The following is a 24078-nucleotide window of genomic DNA, read 5'->3' as shown; positions in this document are numbered from 1 at the left end:
TACAAACTCGACAAACAAGGAATGAGGCATTTCAAATCAAGGATTTACTAAGTTCTAACAATTTTTCAATTTCATACATAAGGGTGTCTACGAACTTCAACCGATATAATTTGCACATATAAACCAAGTACGTACTCGTCACCTCGCGTACATGATTTTCAATCACACAATTTCCACATAAGACTCAATACCTAAGAGGTAATTTCCCCCACTCAAGGTTAGGCAAGATACTTACCTCGACGAAACTAAACCGATACTTTAAATGATTTTCGCGAGTGAAACCACCTCTGTATGGCTCAAATCTGAAATTCGCCCCTTCATAATATTACGATGGTCCACCACACTAAACAAATTTCAATCTACAACAATGCAACACAATTGCACCAATATTAGCAAGATTTCTATACTTTAAGTCATTTAGACATTTTATCAAACATCTAATGTGCATATTTTTCTACAACCTCCTTCAATGGAGTTTCTTCACCTAACAACACAAATGATTCACCTCACAATCGTCTCTAGGTCATCCACAACTTCCCTTAGCACATACATGCCCAAAATTTCACTCACAACCCACAAATCTTATCAATTAATTCATTTTACAATCTCTACAATATCAACACACTTAGGTTGGGCACTCATTGATTCCAATCAACATCCCATAAGTCCTAACACATATTTCGTACATAAATAATCACCATGAATTAGTTAGAGATGGTAGACATACCTCTTGTAGACCAAATCTTGAAAGACAACTTTTGGGGTGTTCTTGAGATTTTTGAAGAAATCCTATGGAATCCAGTCAAAACCTTGTTGTAACTAGTGATTAAGAAGTGAAATTATCATAAAAACACAATTAAAAACTCACCTTATGTGTGTATTGGAAGCCTTGGCCAGATGGGAGATGAAGAGAAAGCCCTAATCTTGAAGAAATGACTTAGCCACTTTCTCTCCCCGACCTTGGGGGTATATTTATAGCTCCTACGTGCGCGGTCGCGCATCTATGCAAGTGACCGCACACCTGAGGTAGAATGCCCTCTAGAAATAGCCATAACGTTCTGTAGAAATATCCAAATGACGAAAGGTTTAATGCGTTGGAAACTAGACTCAAAGGGCTTTAATTTGATAGGTATATAACCATATAATTCTTTATTTTTAGTAGTTGCATGCATTTAAAGTTGTACATTGTGCGAATTTATTTGAAACTTTAGCCCATTGCATAGCTCTCTACTTGTCTTAGTTTTAGGGATCTCCTTAGACCTTAACAACATCCAATACACCTCCTACACTTTATATCATGATAATCCAAGTTGTTCCAGTCCTTAACCTCTCATGGAGAGGCAAGGCAACACTTAAGTGACTTGTGAGCGTACTTATGGCCTCGGACTAATAGGAAATTCGAGGGGCCTCACATCCTCCAACAACACTAGAATCATGAATCGCATATCGATTCAAGCCTAAGAAACTTATAAAATTCCGAATTCTGACTCGACCTTGTACTCAAGTCATTGCATATATTACGAAAATACTTGATACCTTGAGTCGTTGAACGGGACGTGAATTCTCAGAACGACAAGTTGGGTCATTACATCTTGACTATTGCAGGGTGCTGAGTTTAGCCAATTTCATATTGTTAACCTTGGCAAACTATGATGTGGTACTAGGTGTTGAATGGTTGATTACTCTTGGGGATATCAAGATGAACTTCAAGAAGCTCACTATGGAGTTCTTCTACAAGGGTAGAAAACATGTGCTCAGAGGTGCTGGTAACCAAATTAAGTCTGCCAATGCTGGGAAGATAGTTAAGTTGCCAGGTAATCAACCTCAACTTGCAATGATTCAGGTTATTCCATGTGTAGAAGATAAGGGTGTGCAGTGGTATTCTTTAGAGACTAGTGCTGAAAATTGCAGTAGTAATTCTAATTTAACAGCATTGCTAGAGAAGTATAAGGATTTGTTTTTGTTGAACCTAGTGCATTACCACCATCTAGAGGGATGTTTGATCACCAAATCATTCTTTAAAATGGAACTGAACCTATAAACAAAAGACCTTATAAGTATCTTGCAGTAAAGAAGGATATCATTAAATGTCTAGTGAAACAAATGCTAGACCAAGGCATAATACAACCTAGTTGCAGTCCCTTTGCTTCTCCTGTAGTCTTGGTAGGTAAAAAGGATGGTACCTGGAGGTTGTGTGTAGATTAGAGAGATCTAAACAAACAGACTATCATGAACAAATTCCTAATTCCCATTGTAGAAGATTTGTTGGATGAACTAGGTGGTTTAGAGATTTTTTCTAAAATTGACCTCAGATCAAGCTATCATCAGCTAAGAATGGCTGTTGATGACATCCCTAAAATAGCTTTTAGGACTCATTCAGGTCATTATGAGTACCTTGTTATGTCTTTTGGCTTATCTAATGCAACAGGTATCTTCCAAGGTCTTATGAACTCTGTGTTCCATCAGTTTTTTAGAAAATTTGTTCTAGTTTTCTCTGATGATATCATGATATACAACAATAGTATACAAAATCATCAACAACACTTGCAATTGGTCTTTAAAGAAATGAGGAGGCATCAGTTATTTGCAAAATGGAGTAAGTGTTCTTTTGGAGTTCAAAGGATTGAATACTTGGGGCATTTCATCACTACCGAAGGTGTTTCTACAGGCCCTCAGAAGATCATAGCTATACAGAATTGGCTCATTCCTACTACCCTTAAATAGTTAAGAGGGTTCTTGGTATTAGCAGGCTACTATAGAAGATTCATCAGAAGCTTTGGTACCATTAGTCGACCACTAACTGACCTCTTAAAGAAGGAAGGTTTCAGATGGTCATCACAAGCTACTGAGGCTTTTAATGAGCTAAAGAAGGCACTAACTTATGCTCATGTCTTAGCTCTACCTGACTTCACCAAAACTTTTGTGGTTGAGACTAATGCTAGTGGGTATGGTATTGGAGCAGTACTGATGCAATAGGGCCACCCCATTGCCTTTATTAGCAAGGCTTTATCTCAGAAGAAAATCCTTATGTCTGTATATGAGATAGAACTCCTTTCTATTAGATATGCAGTAATGAAGTGGTCTCAATACTTATTGGGCCAAAGATTCATTATTAGAACTGATCAAAAAGCTTTGAAGTTCTTGATGGAGCAAAAAATTCACACCAATACTCAACTGAGGGGGCTAAGTAAACTCATGCCTTTTGATTATGTCATAGAGTATAAGAAATGAGCTAAAAACAAAGTGGTTGATGCACTCTCCAGAATCAGTGGTGATGAACTATTAGCCATGGCGGTATTCCCTCAAGCATTTTGAGATGCTGCAGTTCATTATTGCCTGCTAGGATGAGGATCTAGAGGTGAAGAAGCTAATCGAAGAGTCACATGAAGATTCCACCAAACACCCTTAGTACACTTGGCCCCATATGCAGATAAGAAGGAAAGGTAAACTAGTTGTAGGCAAAGGATCCATCAAGTAGACCATCATTGGCACAACATCCTACTTGGTGGTCACTCAGGAGTAGAAGCTACCCTCATAAGATTACAAACATTGTTCTATTGGAAGGACCTCAAGAAGGATGTCAAAGCTTATGTACAAGGTTGTGATGTGTTTCAAAAGAACAAAGTTGACCTAGTAGCTTCACATGGTCTATTATTACCTTTACCCATACCTGACACTGTTTGGTCTCAAATTAGCATGGATTTCATTGATGATTGACCAAAGGTTAAGGGGTATGAAGTTATGATGATAGTTGTAGACAGGTTGAGCAAGTATGCTCACTTCCTTGCCTTGAAACACCCTTATACTGCACAAACCATGGATCAGACATTCTTAGATAACATTGTGAAATTACATGGTTTTCCTGAAGCCATAACTAGTGACAGAGATATAGTGTTCTTGAGCTATTTTTGGCAGGAGATCTGTAATGACCCGACCGGTCATTTTAGAGATCTAGCGCATCGTTTAGCAGTTTGAGGCCTTGAGTAGTTTCTTTTTAGGTCTTATGACTTGTACGTGTGGTCGAAATTGAACTTCGGGAAGTTCAGAGTTGATTTGGGAAGAATTTTCTAATTTCGGAAGCTTTAAGTTGGAAGAATTAGCTAAGGTTAGACTTTTTGAGTAAACGACCTCGGAATTGAGATTTGAAGGTTTCAATAGGTTTGTATGATGATTTTGGACTTGGGCGTATGTTCGAGTTGAGTATCGGATCACCCGGGAGCATTTTGACGCTTATTATGGAAGGTTAGTATTTTAAAAGTTTAAGAAACTCTTGAGTTTGACTTGAAGTGGATTTTAATGTTATCGATATCCATTTGGGATTTTGAGCCTTGGAATAGCTTAGTTATGTCATTTATGACTCGTGTATGAAATTTGAAGTCATTCCGGATTGATTTGATATGTTTCAGCGCAAGTTATAGAATTTGAAAATTTGAAAATTTATAAGTTTGATTCGAGGCGCGATTCATGATTTTGTTTGACGTGGTTTAAGGCTACGACTAAGTTTGTATTGTACTTTGGTATTGGTTGATATGATTAGATGGGCTCCTAGAGGCCTCGAGTGAGTTTCATATTGGAATCGGATCGAAATTTGAAGTTGAGAAATGCTGGTTTTGGCCAATTGCTGGTGCAATCGCACCTGCAGAAATAGGGCTGTAGATGCGACTCCGCAGAAGTGCCTAGGCAAGCGCAGATGAGGATTTTGCTAGGGGAATACTAGACCGTAGATGCGGTCGAGTGTCCGCAAAAGAGGAACCGTACCTGCGGGTGAGGCCTCGCAGAAGCGAGAAGTGGGTCGCATAAGCGACTGGAGGTGATTAGGGCAAAGGCCGCAGGTGCAAAGCAATTCCCGCACCTGCGAGAGCGCAGATGCGGCGCCTGGAGCACAGAAGTGGTCAGGGATGTTGGGCACGACTTCGCAGAAGCATGGATTTTGCCGCAGAAGCGATGCCATAGAAGCGGCCAAGATAATCGCAGAAGCGGAAGGTCGTCTGAGCAGAGGTGTTTTTATAAAAATGGGATTAGGCCCATTTTCACTTGGTTAGGGCGATTTTGGAGAGCTTCAAGGGGGGATGTTCTTCAAGCAACACAGGGTAAGTGACCCCCACCTATTACAAGTTAAATACAAGGTTTGTATATGGATTTAGACATGGAAATTAGTAGGAATTTGGGAGTTTGATAGAAAACCTAGAATTTGGCATTGTTGGATTTTAACCACGAAATTGGACATGGAATTTGGAATAAATTATATATTTGAGTTCGTGGTGTTATGGGTAAGGTTTACCTTAGAACATTTTTGGAATCCGGGCATGTAGGCCCGAGGGTTGACTTTATCGACTTTTCGAGCAGAGTTGGGAATTATTTAAATTGATTAATTATGGGTGTTAGAAAATATTTTGATTGATTTGCATATTTTTTGAATTGTTTTGGATCGACGGGCTTTGGTTGGAGGTGTTGAGAGGCTTTGGAGCTGGTTATAGAACTTCAGAGCGAGGTAAGTCTCCTATCTAACCTTGTGAGGGGGAAACTACCCCCTAGGTGATATTTATTGTTATGTGCAACTAGTTGTGGGTGCTACGAATGCATGAGCAGTCCGTACGTAGCTAAATCATATTTATGCCCGGTTAGTCTTAGGCCTTTATCATGTATAATTGAATTATTTGAACTCATTCTGCTAGCTTAATTAATATAAGTTATAAATGAAATTCATTTAGAAATAAATATATGTATAATAGGCCAAGCCTTAACACTTTGGGTTGTGGGCGAGTTATTTAAGAAACGGTAAAGATTATATCCATTTTGTACTCATGTACGGTATTGTAAACATGTTTCTCGTAATTCGATAACCTTCTTTCTTTTCTTGTGGAGAAGGCCGAACGCCTCGGCAGTATATAGATACATCTATAGTTCGTGTCGTACGATCCTCTGCAGTGTACACATTATTCTGGATCGGGCCGAACGACCTCGGCAGTATCGTGCGTTATATCGCTAGTAGCCCGAATATTCACGAGCTAGTCTTTCCACTGATGCCCGATATTTTATGATATTTCATACTTATTTGGTATTGACACTTGGCATGTTCTGAGATATTAAGGATGAATACAAGATTGAGAAAATTTATGCTTTAAATGGAATAAATTGAAAAATTATGAGATTACAGATTTACTTCGCTATAGTCGTACACTTTATATCTGTTATGAATTATCATATTATTTATTTGGACCTCTAGTAAGTGTCGATATCAACCCCTCGTCACTACTTCTCCGGGGTTAGGCTAGATACTTATTGGGTACGTGTTGATTTACGTACTCATGCTGCACTTCTGCACTAAATGTGCAGGATCTGATAGGTTCATTGATGATCTCCTTGGCGCGTAGGCGCACCTATTGAGGAGACTTTATGTGAGCTGCATTCCAGGCTATGCATCGCAGTCCACTGAGTCTCCATTGTACTATTTATTTTATTATGTCTTATTATATTCGGGACAGAGGTTGTATTATTATTATTATTATTATATTCCTTAAAAAATGCTCATGCACTTGTGACACCGAGTTTTAGGGGTTCCTACGGGTTGTTCGTTGTTGTAATTGTGTAAATATTATCACTTACTCTGTAAAAAAATCTATTTCATATGATTTATTTAAAGGAAAATTTTGATTTCAATTACTAAAATAAGTAAGTGAGTTGATAGATCACTGTTGGTTTGCCTGACGATGGTGTTAGGCGCCATCACGACCTTTAGCAAATTTTGGGTTGTGACAGCTTGGTATCAGAGTGTTAGGTTCACTTAGGTCTAACGAGTCATGAGCAAGTCTAGTAGAGTCTTGCTGATCGGTACAGAGACGTCTGTACTTATCTTCGAGAGGCTACAGGGCTGTTAGGAGCACTTCCCTTCTTGATTACCTCATCGCGTGGTTTGATACCATTGAGGCTTGTGCATTTATTTCCTTCCTACTCAATCTTATGCGATGCAAAGCACTTATTATCAATTGGGCGTCGAGGAGTTGTAGTGGTACTGCAGACGTGGTACAGGATGTTTTTCCCTATGTGTTCGGGCAGGCTATTATCATCGCCTTACGAAAGGATGTTCTGTCATTTCGTCTCAGTATCTGTATTCTCTATGGTTTTGAGGTAATGCACGAATTGCTATGATGTTCATGAGTTGTTACCGCACCGTGTTGGTGTAATAGTAGAGTGCTTATTTATGGATCGCGGCAGTGCATGACTTGAAGAGAGGATTTCTCGGTGCATGATTTATGGGTTCAACATTTAATTCGAGTGAAGGAAGGGCAATCAGACTATAGATGTCCAGGTTTAGTTGACGAAGTGACGAGACTTGGTATTTTCGAGCGTGGTGGAATTTTCATTGCGATACAGTGTCACTGTCCTTATTTGAACGCATTACGGTTCGCCGGTGTTATAGTCTTCTTGGATTTTGCCTTCGAGGTAGGGTGTTGTAAAATGGTGCCTGAGGGGCGATTGTCGGAGATAGCAGTGTGTAACAGTTCAGAATTGAATTGGTATTTCTAATGTTGATGGCTCGAGGAAGATGATCTTCTAGGAGGTTTAAAGTTGGTAGTAATTCCTTAGTTCCAATGCTACAGGTATGGATTTTATTTGAGGCAATATTGGGCGGCGGAGTATGAAGAAAGACATGGCTGGAGGTGTCTCCCGGCGGGTGAATTACTAGTAGGTCAAGCATGAGAAGCGGAGGTCGAGAAGTTGCTTAAAGGAGATGGTTTGACCGAAGTGGGAGTGGTAGAGTAGCATATGGATTTTGTGGTAGGATAGCCACGTATCTTGAGGAAGATTAGTACGATTTGGGAGGCATGGTAGAAAGTGACTAGGTCCACGGATTATAATTGGAATGGTGGTTAATGTACGGAGAAAGATTGAATATGGCAGAAAGGAGTTTACTTGAAATAAAGATGGGTGCGAAGATTTGATTATCGTTTAGGATGCAACATGACTTTGAGTTTGGGATGTTTTGTCGCAATTTTAGTTGAATTCAATGGGGAATGAACGTACTTGTATAGTTGGTGGGAGAGCTTAGGCTCAAGAGAGTTTACTGATTTTGTGGTGGTTATACCCAGTGCGGCATCGTTGGAAGAGGTCGGTAAGAAATTCCACATGTGCGTTATCTACTGTGAGCAGGTTAATGGTTGTGTGATGTTGATGAAGCTTCTGCGAAGAATACTACTTGCTACCCGATAAGAGGTCGAATATGTGATTGTGACTGATGATTCATAATGTTCATGAAAATCTTAACAAAAGACTTCATGGAGTTTGGCAGGTTAACAGTGCGAGATCATGGTAATTGAGAAGGAGGAATCGTTATGGGCTCTACGTTATGTGATGGTAGCTTAAAGCTAAGTGGGGGAGCTCTACCATTTATGATTGGATAGAGTAGTTGTCTGCTTATACGGTTTCTGGTTATCAATGTGTTGGTGGATTATTTATGACTAAGAAAAGAAAATATCAGGAGTAATTCGAACAAGAAACTTGATGATTGTGTTGTACTTTGCCTTATCAATCGAGGTGCAGTATTTGGGAAGACTTAGAGTTTATGCTTCTTGTGGATATAATGTACAAGGAAAGAATTCAGCCGATTGCTTCTTTTAGAGGGTGGTCATGTGCTCGCAGAGTGTTGGAGTTCGGTTATGTTTGGGATCAGGTCAGAGTGGGTGACTCTCAACAACGGTCCTAGTCGGTTCAAGAATTAAAGTGCAGTGGCTAAGGATTTTGGGTTCGTTGTGTGGTTAAGGACCAAGTTTTCGCAGTGGATTGCGTACGGAATTTGGAATATTCTATGTCATCTTCGTTTATGCAGTGCAGTATTGGAGTAAAGAAAGAAATAGCTTCAGATTCGTGGAAGGTCTTGCAAAATGGGTGTACCAGTTGGAGATGTTATTGTGCGCTTGAGAAGGGTATGAGATGGTTCATAGGCATCGAGACGATGTGGTCTCGTGATTCGGGTCACTCGAGATGAGTGCAGATTGGGTTCATTATGTTTTGAATGGAGCTATTATTATTTCTAAGGCAAGTCCAGAGTAAATTGAAAGAAGTTGGCTAATGATTGAATCAGCATGATTGTGGCAACGATTAGTTCCTTCGGAGTGGGAAGCTATACATGTGGTTTGTGGTTGTACGTGCGGGCTTGACAGCCACCACAATTTGATTGATTTGGGAGGTATTTGATTTAAATGGACTTGTGGTGTAAATGGATTCTGGAGGAGTCATGGCAGTTAAGACCACGACTTGAGGTTTATATTTTCTGCGGTTTGGGAATTCGGTTGCATGTTGCATTGGCTCTTCTGAAATGAACTAAGTGAAAGGTTTCTAGCCAATGAAGTGGTTATTCCACTAGTATTTCAAGGGCTATGGTGAATGCTATTATCGCGTAGCGGCATGATAGGTGCAGTAAGCGGCATAGAAATTGGAAGTTGGGGATCAAGGTTGCGGTTCGGTGTTGATAAGAATGTCACGAGCTCGGATGAGCAGGGAAGAATCCAGATGTATAGAGTAAGCTAGTGTTATCTTAGTATCTCCTGAGAAGGGTGTTCTGTGAAGAGGCATTGTGTATTGATTTGCGGATTGTGATTTGCATTACGGAATTAGTACGGTTAGTAGTATGGATATGTGGACTCTACTACCTGAGCGAAAGGTCGTGGGAGCATACCCCACGGGGAGATTTGTATAAGTGTGGCATGGTAGTCACTAGATTGTTAGAGATTAAAAACCAAGTAGGGAGATTCTGGTATTATTGCTAATGCGAGAGTTTATCCTTGAAAGGCGCTCTACTCTTTGGTTGTGGATTGTGAGAGTTTGTTCCAGATTGGACGACTGTTCTTATATGTCATGAATAGGGACATTGTGGATCGTTGGAAGGTTATTGGCCCAGTGTGGTATGATCGGAATTGGTTTGAGGTCCATTTGTGGGCCTAAAGTGAATGTGTGCCTTACGTCAGGTCGGACATGTTCATTCGTCATAGCATTACTTATGGAGGAGTCGTCAGGCATTGGATGTTATTCCCGCCGTCAGCTATTCCATGTAAATCTTTATTGTTCCATGTGGGTTGTGAGACGACTTGATTATTCGTACGTGTGTTGAGATCCCGTGTAGCTTATGGTGTTATGTGAGCAGGATGGATCTCGAGATACAGGTCATTTATTGTACCTTAGTTGTGCTTTGGTTTCATAGCGTATGGCGCTATCCGTCTCCCCGGGATTTATATTATGCACTTAGCATGTTTGTAGTCGATATTCGGACATTTTGTAAGTATAAGTGTCACGACTTGATGTGTTTGTTTTTCTTCTTGATTGATTATGTGCGGATCGGGTGGCACGCCGCCACGAGTATACTGTTTGGATCATGCGGCATGCTTCCACGGTCATGTTATGTGGATCGGGTTGCATACCGTAACAGTGTCATGTCGGATCAGGTTGCACATCGTAACAACGAGATGTTGAGCATAGTTCCTTACACTTATTTTGTGGGCCTTGTTTTCATCCCTGAGGTAGGTTCACAGCATCTATTCGGCCTTTTTATTCGTTATGCGGGTTGGGTAGTCCTTCTCCAGAGTTCGTTCTTCCTTATGTATCACATTTGAGTTGTAGCTTGTTCGCGCGTAGTGGGTGTCATATAAGATTTTTGGCAGTGTCTGAGACGGCTTATTTCCTGAGTAGCTTGTACTGGGTGAGACAAGATTATTGGACCTGAAATTGGTGCAATCAGATTTATATAAGGTACATTAAAGATAAAATAGCGTTATTTAGTTCAGAATGAGGTAATGGTTCTGGTCAGGAGGGGAGACTCCATGAATTATTGATTCGGTGGGTGGTTATGAGTTTCTACACGTCTCTTTCGTCGTGGCAGCATTGCGAGAGTTGGAACAGGACTTACATGTGTCATGAGGTGTATTGCGGGCATCAGATTCGTGGAATTTCAGCTATTGTGGTCGGGGAATGTTATTATTGACAACCGGCTTATGTGGTGCATGGTGTGATTTCAGCATAGATGCATGATCATGTTTTGGTATAGTGTGTGGTGATTGGTATGGTGTCCGTGTGTTAGAATCAGGCCTTATAAAGAAATTTGGAAGTTGGAACTTGGTTCTAAAGCTTGTTAGCTAAGGTTATAGGGAGGATTATCAGTCTAGCTCGAGCTAATGTGTTCTACTGGAATGTGGTGGCATGGGTAGGTGCACGAGGTGTTAAACAGTGATTTTGGACAACTCAGGAGTATTCCTTAGCACGTTCGAGGACGAACGTATGTTTAAGTAGGGGAGAATGTAACGACCCGACCGGTCATTTTAGAGATCTAGCGCGTCATTCAGCGGTTTGAGGCCTTGAGTAGCTTTTCTTCAGGTATTATGACTTGTACGTTGTCACGACCCAACTGGAGGGTCATGACTAGCACCCGGGCCATATTTGCTGGGCACCAACATACATTTTATCTAACCTTCCTTATTATCTTTAAGGGCCAACAAGATCAATATAAATAGTAGACATGGATCATGAACATCCAACAATGAAAGATAATGTCATGAACATACATAACATGGGACGACAAGACTGTCAAGAAACTATATATAAGGTACGAGCTACCATGATGCCATGAAAGACTATACAACAAAAATCAGCCGACAAGGCATTCTAAACCATACATAAGTCGACACCTGTCTATGAGCCTCTAAAAGAACATAAATGCTACAACATTGCCGGAACAGGGCCCCGACATACCCATAATGTCTATAACAAAAATGCATACCAAGACCACGGCAAGTCCGGAGAAGGGATCTCGCCAATAACCGCTGAACCGGATAGCCTACTGTGATGGGGGAGCTGCGTCTACCCGTCTATCAGGACCTGCAGCACGACATGCAGCGTCCACAAATAAAAAGGACGTCAGTACGAATAAAGTACTGAGTATGTAAGGCAGGAAAGCATAAGTGAGAACAGTAATGTAAACAGGGATAGAGAATATACAACCTGTGACATCTGGGTACCTCTGAGGGCTACTGACATGAAATACATGATACATACATATATATACATAAACTTTTAAAACATACGCCTTTGTGGGCATCACCATCATCATATCGTACCCGGCCGTAATAGGCTCGGTAAAACGTACCCGGCCATCATAGGCTCGGTAGAATCATACCCGGCCACGTGGAGCTCGGTAAAACCCAACTGATCATGGTTGCACAATAGGTGCCATACCCGACCGACTATAGCGCGGCTCGGTAGAGTAAAATAGATACATATATATGATGTATGCTGGACTCATTGGAATCACATTTTGAACCTTTCGGAGTGACGTAAGGTCGGTATCCTTCGTACATGTTATTAGGATTAACTCTTCATCAAGAATCTTATAAGAATAAGGAACTACCAACAACATTGATAATATAAGAATAAGAGAAGTAACATCAATATCAATCGTTTCATAAGAAGGGCAGCAATGTAAGTACTGCTAGCTTCTAAGAGTAGAGTATCTTTGGGAGCTCATTCATTACATTATGTACAATCAGAGTCGTGCAAAAGAATGAAGGGGATAGCCTCACATACCTTGTATATACTGCCCAACCTCAAGCTATGCAAATGTCACGACTCCTTAGTCTACAATAAGACAAATGACACTATCATTATCGTTTAAGCGTCGTAACTATTATGTATCGACCACAACCTATTTTACGATGAAACGGACAGCACCTCCCCTATTTATATGACTTCCCACAAGTCAATACAATCACCAAACAGCCCAAACAACATCATTAATAATCATATTGAGCCTCCAAAATAGTCCACCAACCAACAACATTACTACCAAGCCTTTCGATATATATTTCACAAGTTCTAGCTTCAACGACTTAGCTGCAACTTGGATAATCTTAAATATATATAGAGTAAGAGGTTACTTACCTTTAAACAGAAAGAACAACTCCAATTTGACCTTAATTTTTCACGAAATATCCCTTCAATTCTGCCACAAGAACAAGGAAGCAAAACTAGCAATTAATTCGGGTTTTTCGGCACTAGAATTACTTTAGAAGACTTGAAATCACCTAGGGTTGATATTAAAAACTTGAAGGTGTATTTACAGGACATAAAACACTTAAAACAACCTCCCACACGAGCTGGAACAACACAAAAATCAGCAACAACAAGAAGAACAAGAAACTTACTAGCGCCACGGGATTCCTAACATTTGATTTGTGTTGTTTGCCCTTTGTTTGGTTCTTGGATCATGAGAGAACCTTGAGAGACTGATTTTAGGGTTATAAGGTCTGAATATACTGAAAAGTAATGACTTAAAACGGGGTTGAGGTATCTTATATATGTCCATATATCTTAAACCGCCTTTGTGGGCCCCATAGAGAGCAGCTTGGCGCACACTCGCGAAAATGTGAATATCTCTCTATTCCGAGATCGTATCGATGAACGGTTTAATGCGTTGGAAACTAGACTCATAGATCTTCAATTTGATAGGTAGATCACCCCATAATTCCAAGCACATTGGGAGAAAAATGCAGTAACATTTGACCTAAAGTTTAAGTAAAATTATAAACCTAAGTTGCGACAACTTTTATCGACTTTTGTTTCATAACTCGCTTGACTTCAAGACTTATGATGCGGATATTATATGATTCAAATACATTAAAACAAGACCTCTTGGGATAGTTAATCACCTCTAGTGTTACCCGAAAATACGGGTTACAACATCCTTGATTCGTTTAACTTCTAATATTTGTTAACCACTCTTATACACCCTTGTATCGTTTAAGACCAATAGGATTAACTTCTTATCATCTCAAAGATAATCTCTTCTTGGATTTATGTCGACTAACTTACGGTGTGATCTATGGTATGCGAATTTGGGTTGTAACATATGTGTGGTCGAAATTGAACTTCGGGAAGTTCAGAGTTGATTTGGAAAGAAAATTCTAATTTCGAAAGCTCTAATTTGGAAGAATTGGATAAGGTATGACTTTTTGAGTAAACGGCCTCGAAATCGGGACTTGAAGGTTCCAATAGGTTCGTATAATGATTTCGGACTTAGGCGTATATTCGGATTGAGTATCGGATCACCCGAGAGCATTTCAGCGCTTATTATGGAAGGTTGGTATTTTAAAAGTTTAAGAAATTCTTAAGTTTGACTTGAAATGAATTTTAATGTCATCGATGTTCGTTTGGGATTCCGAGTCTTGGAATAGCTTCGTTATGACTCGTGTGTGAAATTTGAAGTCATTCCAGATTGATTTGATACGTTTCGGCACAAGATATAGAATTTGGAAATTTATAAGTTTGAGGCACGATTCATGATTTTGATGTTGTTTGACGTGGTTTAAGGCTTCGACTAAGTTCGTATTATACTTTGGGACTAGATGGCATGATTAGATGGGGTCTCGGAGGCCTCGAGTGAGTTTCAGATTGGAATCGGATCGAAATTTGAAGTTGAGGAATGCAAGTTTTGGCCAATTGTTGGTGCAATCGCACCTCCGAAAATAGGGCTGCAGATGCGACTCCGCAGAAGCGCCTAGGCAAGTGCAGATGCAGATTTTGCTGGGGGAGGCTAGACTGTAGATGCGGTCGAGTGTTCGCAGAAGAGGAACTGCACCTGCGGGTGAGGCCTCGTAGAAGCGACCTCGCAGAAGCAAGAAGTGGGTCGCAGAAGTAACTGGAGGTGATCAGGGCAAAGGTCGCAGACGCAAAGCAATTGCCGCACCTGCGGGAGCGCAGATGCGGTGCCTGGAGCGCAGAAGCGGTCAGGGCTATTGGGCACGACTTCACAGAAGTATGGATTTCGCTGCAGAAGTGATGCCGTAGAAGCAGCCAAGATGATTGCAGAAGCGGAAGGTCGTCTAGGCAGAGGTGTTTTTATAAAAACGGGATTAGGCCCATTTTCTTCAATTTTTACTTGGTTGGGGCGATTTTGGAGAGCTTCAAGGGGAGATGTTCTTCAAGCAACACAGGATAAGTGACCCCCAACTATTACAAGTTAAATACATGGTTTGTATATGGATTTAGACATGAAAATTAGTAGGAATTTGGAATTTTGATAGAAAACCTAGAATTTGGCATTGTTGGATTTCAACCAAGAAATTGGACATGAAATTTGGAATAAATTATATATTTGAGTTCGTGGTGTTATGGGTAAGGTTTACCTTAGAAAATTTTTAAAATCCGGGCATGTGGGCCCGAGGGTTGACTTTATCGACTTTTCAAGTGGAGTTAGGAGTTGTTTAAATTAATTAATTATGGGTGTTAGAATATATTTTGATTGGTTTGCACATTGTTTGAATAGTTTTTTATCAACGGGCTTTGGTTGGAGGTGTTGAGAGGCTTTGGAGCTGGTTATGAAACTTCGGAGCGAGGTAAGTCTCATGTCTAACCTTGTGAGGGGGAAACTACCCCTAGGTGATATTTGTTGTTATGTGCAACTAGTTGTGGGTGCTACGTACGCACGAGCAGTCCGTACGTAGCTAAAGCATGTTTATGTCCGGGTAGTCTTAGGGCTTTATCATGTATAATTGAATTATTTGAACTCATTCTGCTAGCTTAATTAATTGAAGTTATAAATGAAATTGATTTAGAAATAAATATATGTATAATAGGCCAAGCCTTAACACTTTGGGTTATGGGCGAGTTATTTGAGAAACGGTAAATATTATATCCATTTTGTACTCATGTTCGGTATTGTAAACACGTATCTCGTAATTCGGTAGCTTCCTTCCTTTTCTTGTGGAGCGGGCCGAACGCCTCGGCAGTATATAAATGCATCTATGGTTCGTGCCGCACGACCCTCGGCAGTGTACACATTATTTCGGATCGGGCCGAACGACCTCGGGAGTATCGTGCGTTATATCGCTAGTAGCCCGAATATTCACGAGCTAGTCTTTCTAATGATGCCCGGCATTTTATGGTATTTATTATTTATTTGGAATTGACACTTGGAACGTTCTGAGATATTAAGGAAGAATACAAGATTGAGAAAATTTATGCTTTAAATGGAATAAATTGAAAAATTATGAGATTACAGATTTACTTCGCTATAGCCGTACACTTCTAATCTGTTATGAATTATCATATTATTTATTTGGACCTCTAGTAAGTGTCGATGTCGACCCCTCGTCACTACTTCTCTGGGGTTAGGCTAGATACTTATTGGGTACACGTCGATTTACTTACTCATGTTGCACCTTTTGCACTAAATGTGCAGGATCTGACAGGTTCATTGATGATCTCCTTAGCGCGTAGGTGTACCTGTTGAGGAGACTTTATGTGAGCTGCATTCCAGGCTACGCATCACAGTCCACTGAGTCTCCATTGTACTATTTATTTTATTTTATCTTATTACATTCGGGACAGAGGTTGTATTATTATTATATTCCTTAGAAAATGCTCATACACTTGTGACACCAGATTTTGGGGGGTTCCTACGGGTTGTTCGTTATTGTAATTGTGTAAATATTATCACTTAATCTGTAAAAAATCTATTTCATACGATTTAATTAAAGGAAACTTTTGGTTTCAATTTCTAAAATAAGTAAGTGAGTTGATAGATCACTGTTGGCTTGCGAGACGGCGGTGCTAGGCGTCATCACGACCTTTAGCAGATTTTGGATCGTGACAAGATCTTTGCTTTATAAGGAGTACAACTAAATATGTCATCAGCCTACCACCTATAATCTGATGGCCAAACAGAAGTGGTAAACATATGCCTTGTAACTTATCTGAGATGATTTTGTGCAGAAGATCCTACCGGCTGGCTATCCCGTCTTCCTATGGTTGAATATTGGTACAATACCAACTATCATTCAGCCATCCATACCACTCCATTTGAAGCTTTACATGACAGGCCTCCTCCTATACATCTACCAAACATTCCGGTAACTCAGCTGCAAGTGAAGTGGACAGCATTCCCACTACTAGGGAACTCAAACTTCAACTTCTCAAATATCATTTGTCAAGAGCCTAGCGAATGATGAAAAATCAGGCTGACAGACACACGAGTGACAGATCCTTTCAAGTTGGAGATTGGGTATATTTGAAAGTTCAACCCTATAAGCAGACAACCATATCTTCTCAGCCATACCACAAACTAGCTGCTAAGTTCTACGGACCATTTCAAGTGACCAAGAGGATAGGTTCTATAGCCTATACACTTTTTCTTCCAGCATCAGTCAAAATCCATCCAATTATCCATGTGTCTTTGCTAAAAAAGTGTCATGTTATTCATGATCATATCTCTTATCCTCTAGTAGTTGACATTACTAACCCGCAATACCCTGAACCAGAGTTGGTTTTAAAGAGAAGGATAGTGAAAAGTAGGAATAAGGTTGTGGCACAGAAGCTCGTTAAATGGTAGGGCATCCCAGCTGATGATGCTACATGGGAGGTCTACAATGAGCTTAAAATTCTATTTCCTCACTTTGATCCTTAAGGACAAGGATATCTTTGGGGGGGGGTGTACTGTTATACAAATTGTTATTAGTGATGTATTAATAGCATAAGTGAGCTAGATTTAATAAAGAAGAGTGACAGTTAGTGGTTAGTTCTGAAAGTTAGTTAGGGAGCCAAAAGTTAGTTAGAGTTAGTTGAGAAGTGGTTAAAAAGAATGTTTCGTTACATATATGTGATTCTATTACATTTAGAATATCATAATAACAACAACAATCCTCTCATACAATCTTTCTTCTTCTTCTTCCTTCTCTTCCCTTGATTCTTCTTCTTCTTTCATCGCCATAGCTATTCTTTGAGCTTCCTCTATTTTAGCTCCTAGTATGCTATATTCAAACCTCGGATTATCATTGATCCCTGCATTTGAATAACATTGGTATCAAAGTTTTTGATTCTCGGAGATAAAAATGACAAAATGTGGTAAATCTGTTAAAAATTCGACGACAGAACTGGGTGATCTTAGGGAATTGATACAGCAGTTGATTTATACATTAGGCTCTTTAGCTGGTGTATTTGCTCACTTGAATGGCTTGGATCAGACATTGGGTGAATTGAAGGAACAAATGATGAACTTTATGAAAAGAAATGAAGATGAAGTGATTGGTACAAGTGGATTTAAATCTAGATCCAACAACAAGGATTCATCTTAAAGGTATCATGTTGTGGGGGGAAGGAAATCAAGTAGACGGTAGGCAGTACTCCAAGTACACACAAATTTCATTTCCTATATTTTTGGTAAATGATTTGAGATCATGGTTGTTCAAGGCAGAATAGTTTTTCCAAATCTATCGAGTACCAGCTGAGGAAATGAGTCATGATGGCTTCTCTGCACTTAGAAGGTGAATCTATGGAGTGGCATCAGGCCTTTATGAAGTATAGGAGTTACACTCAACCACCCACGTGGAATGAGTATGATATGGCTTTAACTGAAAAATTGGAGAAAATTATGATGATCCTATGGAGGAATTGAAGAAGATTGTTCAAACTGACAATGTGAAGGAATATCAAACAGCTTTTGAAAGGAGTCTTACAAGAGTGAACTTATCACAGGAAAATGCAATCAGTTGTTTCATAAGAGGGCGGAAGGAGCAGCTAAATATAGCAGTGAAAATGACCAATCCCAGGTCTCTTGCTTAAGCATTTAAGGCAGCCAGGATACAAGAAGCCTACGTAGATGCTCAGTCAAAGTAAATTGTACAAAGGATACCATTACCTCCAGCTTAAACTACAAATTTTAAAAGGAATATGGACCAAAGATTCCAGAACAAACCATTGTTGGCCTTACCTGCTCCAAAGAAGGATCAACAACCAACTTTTAATGGAGGATTCAATGGAAGTAGACTAACTGTTAAAGAAGCCAATGAAAATAGAGCCAAAGTATTGTGCTACTTCTGCAATGAGAAGTATGTACAGGGTCACAAATGCAAGAACCTTAAGTAAGTTTGTGCATTAGAAGTTGAAGAACAACTGGATCTTGAATACTCTGGAGATGCTGAGAATTCTGGGAATTCAGAACAGATATTGGAGTTGGTTGAGCAAACAGAACACATGGAGATTTCAGTTCATGAGTTGAATAGATCTATGGGGTTCAAATGCCTGAGAGTTACTGGCTATAATGCCCAGAAACCCTTGCACATTCTCATAGATACTGGGAGAACACACAACTTTATCAATTCTGAATTAGTGAAGCAACTAAAATGTCTTGTAACAACTACCTGCTCTCAGGTAGTGGCTGCTACAAATGGTAGTGGCATGAAGGTGGATATTGCTTGCAGGTTATCTTGGCTATTGCAGGGTGCTGAGTTTGAAGCCAATTTCATGTTGTTACCCTTGGCAAACTATGATGTGGTACTAAGTGTTGAATGGTTGATTACTCTTGGGGATATCAAGATGAACTTCAAGAAGTTCACTATGGAGTTTTTCTACAAGGGTAGAAAACATGTGCTCAGAGGTGTTTATAACCAAATCAAGTCTGCCAATGCTGGGAAGATAGCTAAGTTTTCAGGTAATCAACCTCAACTTGAAATGATTCTGGTTATTCCATATGTATAAATAAGAGTGTGTAGTGGTGTTCTTTAGAGACTAGTGCTCAAAATTGCAGTAGTAATTCTAATTTAACAGCATTGCTAGAGAAGTATAAGGATTTGTTTGTTGAACCTACTGCATTACCACCATCTAAAGGGATATTGATCACCAAATCATTCTTCAAAATAGAACTGAACCTATAAACAAAATACCTTATAGGTATCCTGCAGTAAAAAAGGATATCATTAAAGGTCTGGTGAAACAAATGCTAGACCAAGGCATAATTCAGCCTAGTTGTAGCCCTTTTGCTTCTCCTGTAGTCTTGGTAGGTCAAATGGATGTCACCTGGAGGTTTTGTGTTGAATAGAGGGGTCTAAACAAATAGACTATATAACAACAACAACAACAATAACAATAACAACAACAACAACCCAGTATAATCCCACTAGTGGGGTCTCGGGAGGGTAGTTTGTACGCAAACCTTACCTCTACCCTGGGGAAGAGAGGTTGTTTCTGATAGACCCCCGGCTCCCTCCCTCCAAGAACTCTCCACCTTGCTCTTGGGGTGACTCGAACTCACTACTTCTTGGTTGGAAGTGGAGGGTGCTCACCACTAGAGCAACCCACTCTTGTTGCAAAATAGATTCCTGTCAAGAACAGGCTATCATCAGCTAAGAATGTTTGTTGATGACATCCCTAAAACAACTTTTAGGACTCGTTCAGGTCACTATGAGTACCTTGTTATGTCTTTTGGTTTATCTAATGCATCGGGTATCTTCCAAGGTCTTATGAACTCTGTGTTCCATTAGTTTTTGAGGAAATTTGTTCTAGTTTTCTCTGATGATATCTTGATATACAGCACTAGTATACAAAATCATCTACAACACTTAATAATTGGTCTTTAAAGAAATGAAGAGGTATCAGTTATTTGCAAAAAAGAGTAAGTGTTCTTTTGGAGTTCAAAGGATTGAATACCTGGGATATTTCATCACTCCTAAAGGTGTTTCAACATACCCTCAGAAGATCATAGCTATACAGAATCGGCCCATTCCTACTACCCTTAAATAGTTAAGAGAGTTCTTGGGATTAGCATGCTACTATAGAAGATTCATCAGAAGCTTTGGTACCATTAGTCGACCACTAACTAAACTCTTAAAGAACGAAGGTTTCAGATGGTCATTACAGGCTACTGAGGCTTTTAATGAGATAAAGAATGCACTAACTCAAGCTTCTGTCGTAGCTCTACGCTTCTACCTAACTTCACCAAAACTTTTGTGGTTGAGACTGATGCTAGTGGATATGGCATTGGAGCAATACTGATGCAGCAAGGCCACCCCATTGCCTTTATTAGCAAGGCTTTATCTCAGAAGAAAACTTTTATGTATGTGTATGAGAGAGAACTCCTTTCTATTGGACATGCAATAATGACGTGGTCTCAATACTTATTGGGCCAAAGATTCATTATTAGAAGTGATCAAAAAGCTTTGAAGTTCTTGATGGAGCAAAAAATTCACACCAATACTCAACTGTGGGGGCTAACAAAACTCATGCCCTTTGATTATGTCATAGAGTATAAGAAATGAGCTGAAAACAAAGTGGTTGATGTACTCTCCAGAATCAGTGGTGCTGAACTATGAGCCATGGTGGTCATCCCTCAAACTTTTTGAGATACTGCAGTCCATTATTGCCAGCTGGGATCAGGATCCAGAGGTGAAGAAGCTAATTGAAGAGTTACAGGCAGATTCCACCAAACACCCTCAGTATACTTGGCCCCATATGCATCTAAGAAGGAAAGGTAAACTAGTTGTAGGCAAAGGATCTATCAGGTAGACTATCATATCTTATTGACACAACATCCTACATGGTAGTCACTCAAGAGTAGAAGCTACCCTCAAAAGATTACAAATATTGTTCTATTGAAAGGACATCAAGAAGGATGTTAAAGCTTATTTACAAGGTTGTGATGTGTGTCAAAAGAACAAGGCTGACCTAGCAGCTTCACCTGGTCTATTATCACCTTTACCCAAACCTGACACTGTTTGGTCTCAAATTAGCATGGATTTCATTGATAATTTACCAAAGGTTAAAGGGTATGAAGTTATGATGGTAGTTGTAGACAGGTTGAGCAAGTATGCTCACTTCCTTGCCTTGAAACACCCTTATACTGCACAAATAGTGGCTCGGACCTTCTTAGATAATATTGTAAAATTACATGATTTTCCTGAAGCCATAACCAATGACAGAGATATAGTGTTCTTGAGCAATATTTGGCAGGAGATCTTTGCTTTATAAGGAGTACAACTCAATATGTCATCAGCCTACTACCTACAATCTGATGGCCAAACAGAAGTGGTAAACATATGCCTTGAAACTTATCTCAGATGCTTTGATGCAGAAGATCCTACTGGCTGGCTATCCTGTCTTCCTATGGCTGAATATTGGTATAATACTAACTATCATTCAGTCATCCATACCACTCCCTTTGAAGCTTTATATGACAGGCCTCTTCCTATACATCTGCCATACATTCCTGGTGAATCAGCTGCAAGTGAAGTGGACAGCATTCTCACTACTAGGGAACTCAAACTTCAACTTCTCAAACATTATTTGTCTAGAGCCCAGCTAATTATGAAGAATTAGGCTGACAAACACATGAGTGACAGATCCTTCCAAGTTGGAGATTGGGTATATTTGAAAGTTCAACCCTATAAGCAGACAACCATATCTTCTCAGCCATACCACAAACTAGCTGCTAAGTTCTACGGACTATTTCAAGTGACCAAGAGGATAGGTTCTGCAGCCTATACACTTTTGCTTCCAGCATCAGTTAAAATCCATCCAACTATCCATGTGTCTTTGCTGAAGAAGTGTCATGCTATTCATGATTATATCTCTTATCCTCCAGTAGTCGACATTACTAACCCTCAATGCCTTGAACCAGAGTTGGTTTTACAGAGAAGGATAGTGAAAAAGAGGAATAAGGTTGTGGCACAGAAGCTCGTTAAATGGTAGGGCATACCAACTGATGATGCTACATGGGAGTTCTACAATGAGCTTAAAATTCGATTTCCTCTCTTTGGGGGGATATACTGTTATACAAATTGTGATTAGTGATGTATTAATAGTATAAGTGAGCTGGATTTAATAAAGAAGAGTGACAGTTAGTGGTTAGTTCCGAAAGTTAGTTAGGGAGCCAAAAGTTAGTTAGAGTTAGTTGAGAAGTGGTTAAAAAGAATCTTTCATTACATATATGTGATTCTATTACATTTAGAATATCATAATAACAACTACAATCTTCTCATACAATCTCTCTTCTTCTCCCTTCTCTTCCCTCGATTCTTCTTCTTCTTCCATAACCATAGCTAAGCTTCGAGCTTCCTCTGTTTTAGCTCCTAGTCTGCTATATTCAAACCTCGGATTATCATTGATCCCTGTATTTGAATAACAAAATACTTCAGTTTCTTCTCTTTTAAACCATAAGATTTACTAATTAGCATCAACCATGCTCTCTCTGACGAATTTAATATGAAATTCTTCATTTTTGAGCTAAACATGTCTTATGGTATAAACAACAACTAGCAAAGTACAAAAAAGAGTAGTTGGATGATGAGAAAGGAATAGACCCTGTTGGGTTCCTCCATAAATACAACATAACCCATAAAGCTTTTCTGGAGAAGAGAAGAGAGGAAGAGAAGCGAAAGAAGCGGGAAAAGCAGAAGAATGAAGTGCCACTATATTGGGTATAGACCAGTGAATGGAGACGACCAAATAGGGCGCCCCGTGAAACATTTAGCAGCCTCGATCAAGCCTCAATGGCTACAGACTTACTTGGGTCGGGCTAAAAAATCTCACTCTTAAATGGGATTTAAATCTTAGCCAAATCCTACTAAATCACAGGCTGAGCCTGGCTGACATAGTGGACCAAGCCCATATTAACGACTCTACCCATCAGCTTAGAGTTTATTGACATTAAAGTTGGGGTCTGATTATTCTAACTACTTGTTACACTACTTAAATTCAGGAAACCAACGTCTATCGTCCTCTCTTTTATCTTATAGTCCTCTAATGTTCATATACTCGCCCCATCAGAAGAAGAAAAATTAGCATGAAAAAAAGAGATTTCAATTTCTCCCTTAAGATGGGGTGAGCTGGTTTTATTTTTAGAAGTAACACAAAAGGCGATGAAATACTTTTTGTACTTGGTGCATATGTTAAATAAACAATTGCATGATATTTTTCTTTTATATAAGACTTATCATTAAGCATAATTAATTCATATATATTTCTTACTATTTTCTTTAGTTATTTTTTGTGTGTAGTTTGATTAGACATGATATTTAAAAATTTAAATAAGACATTTAAATCTTGTGATCTTAACTAAATGTGTGTTAACATATTTTTTGAATCTTGTCATCTTAAACCAAATGCATGTGTGACATATCAATAATATACTTTGAATTTTATAGTCTTAAATATGTTATGTTATCCCTATAATATAAATAAATGTGTCATTATGATAATATAAAAGTATTGAAATTAATAACTTTGCTAAATAAAAAAAATCATTCTTTTTTATAAAAATACTGGCAA

At 39.4% G+C, this 24078-nt stretch overlaps 1 protein-coding gene across 1 annotated transcript; it reads left to right on the top strand.

The window, feature by feature from the left end:
• The first annotated feature begins 22140 nt into the window (after nt 1-22140).
• Nucleotides 22141-22500, top strand: LOC142169783 (uncharacterized). Its single transcript, XM_075231693.1, has one exon. It carries the CDS (start codon nt 22141-22143, stop codon nt 22498-22500), a length of 360 nt encoding a protein of 119 aa, XP_075087794.1.
• The last annotated feature ends 1578 nt before the right edge of the window (nt 22501-24078 follow it).

Source organism: Nicotiana tabacum, chromosome 15, assembly GCF_000715075.1.
Source record: "Nicotiana tabacum cultivar K326 chromosome 15, ASM71507v2, whole genome shotgun sequence".
NCBI lineage: Eukaryota > Viridiplantae > Streptophyta > Magnoliopsida > Solanales > Solanaceae > Nicotiana > Nicotiana tabacum.
Note: the sequence above shows the minus strand (reverse complement) of the source record. Positions and strands in the feature narration are given on the sequence as shown.

Coding starts and splice junctions, on each gene's coding strand:
- LOC142169783 (XM_075231693.1), top strand. CDS start 22,141: ATGAGTGACAGATCCTTCCAAGTTGGAGATTGGGTATATTTGAAAGTT.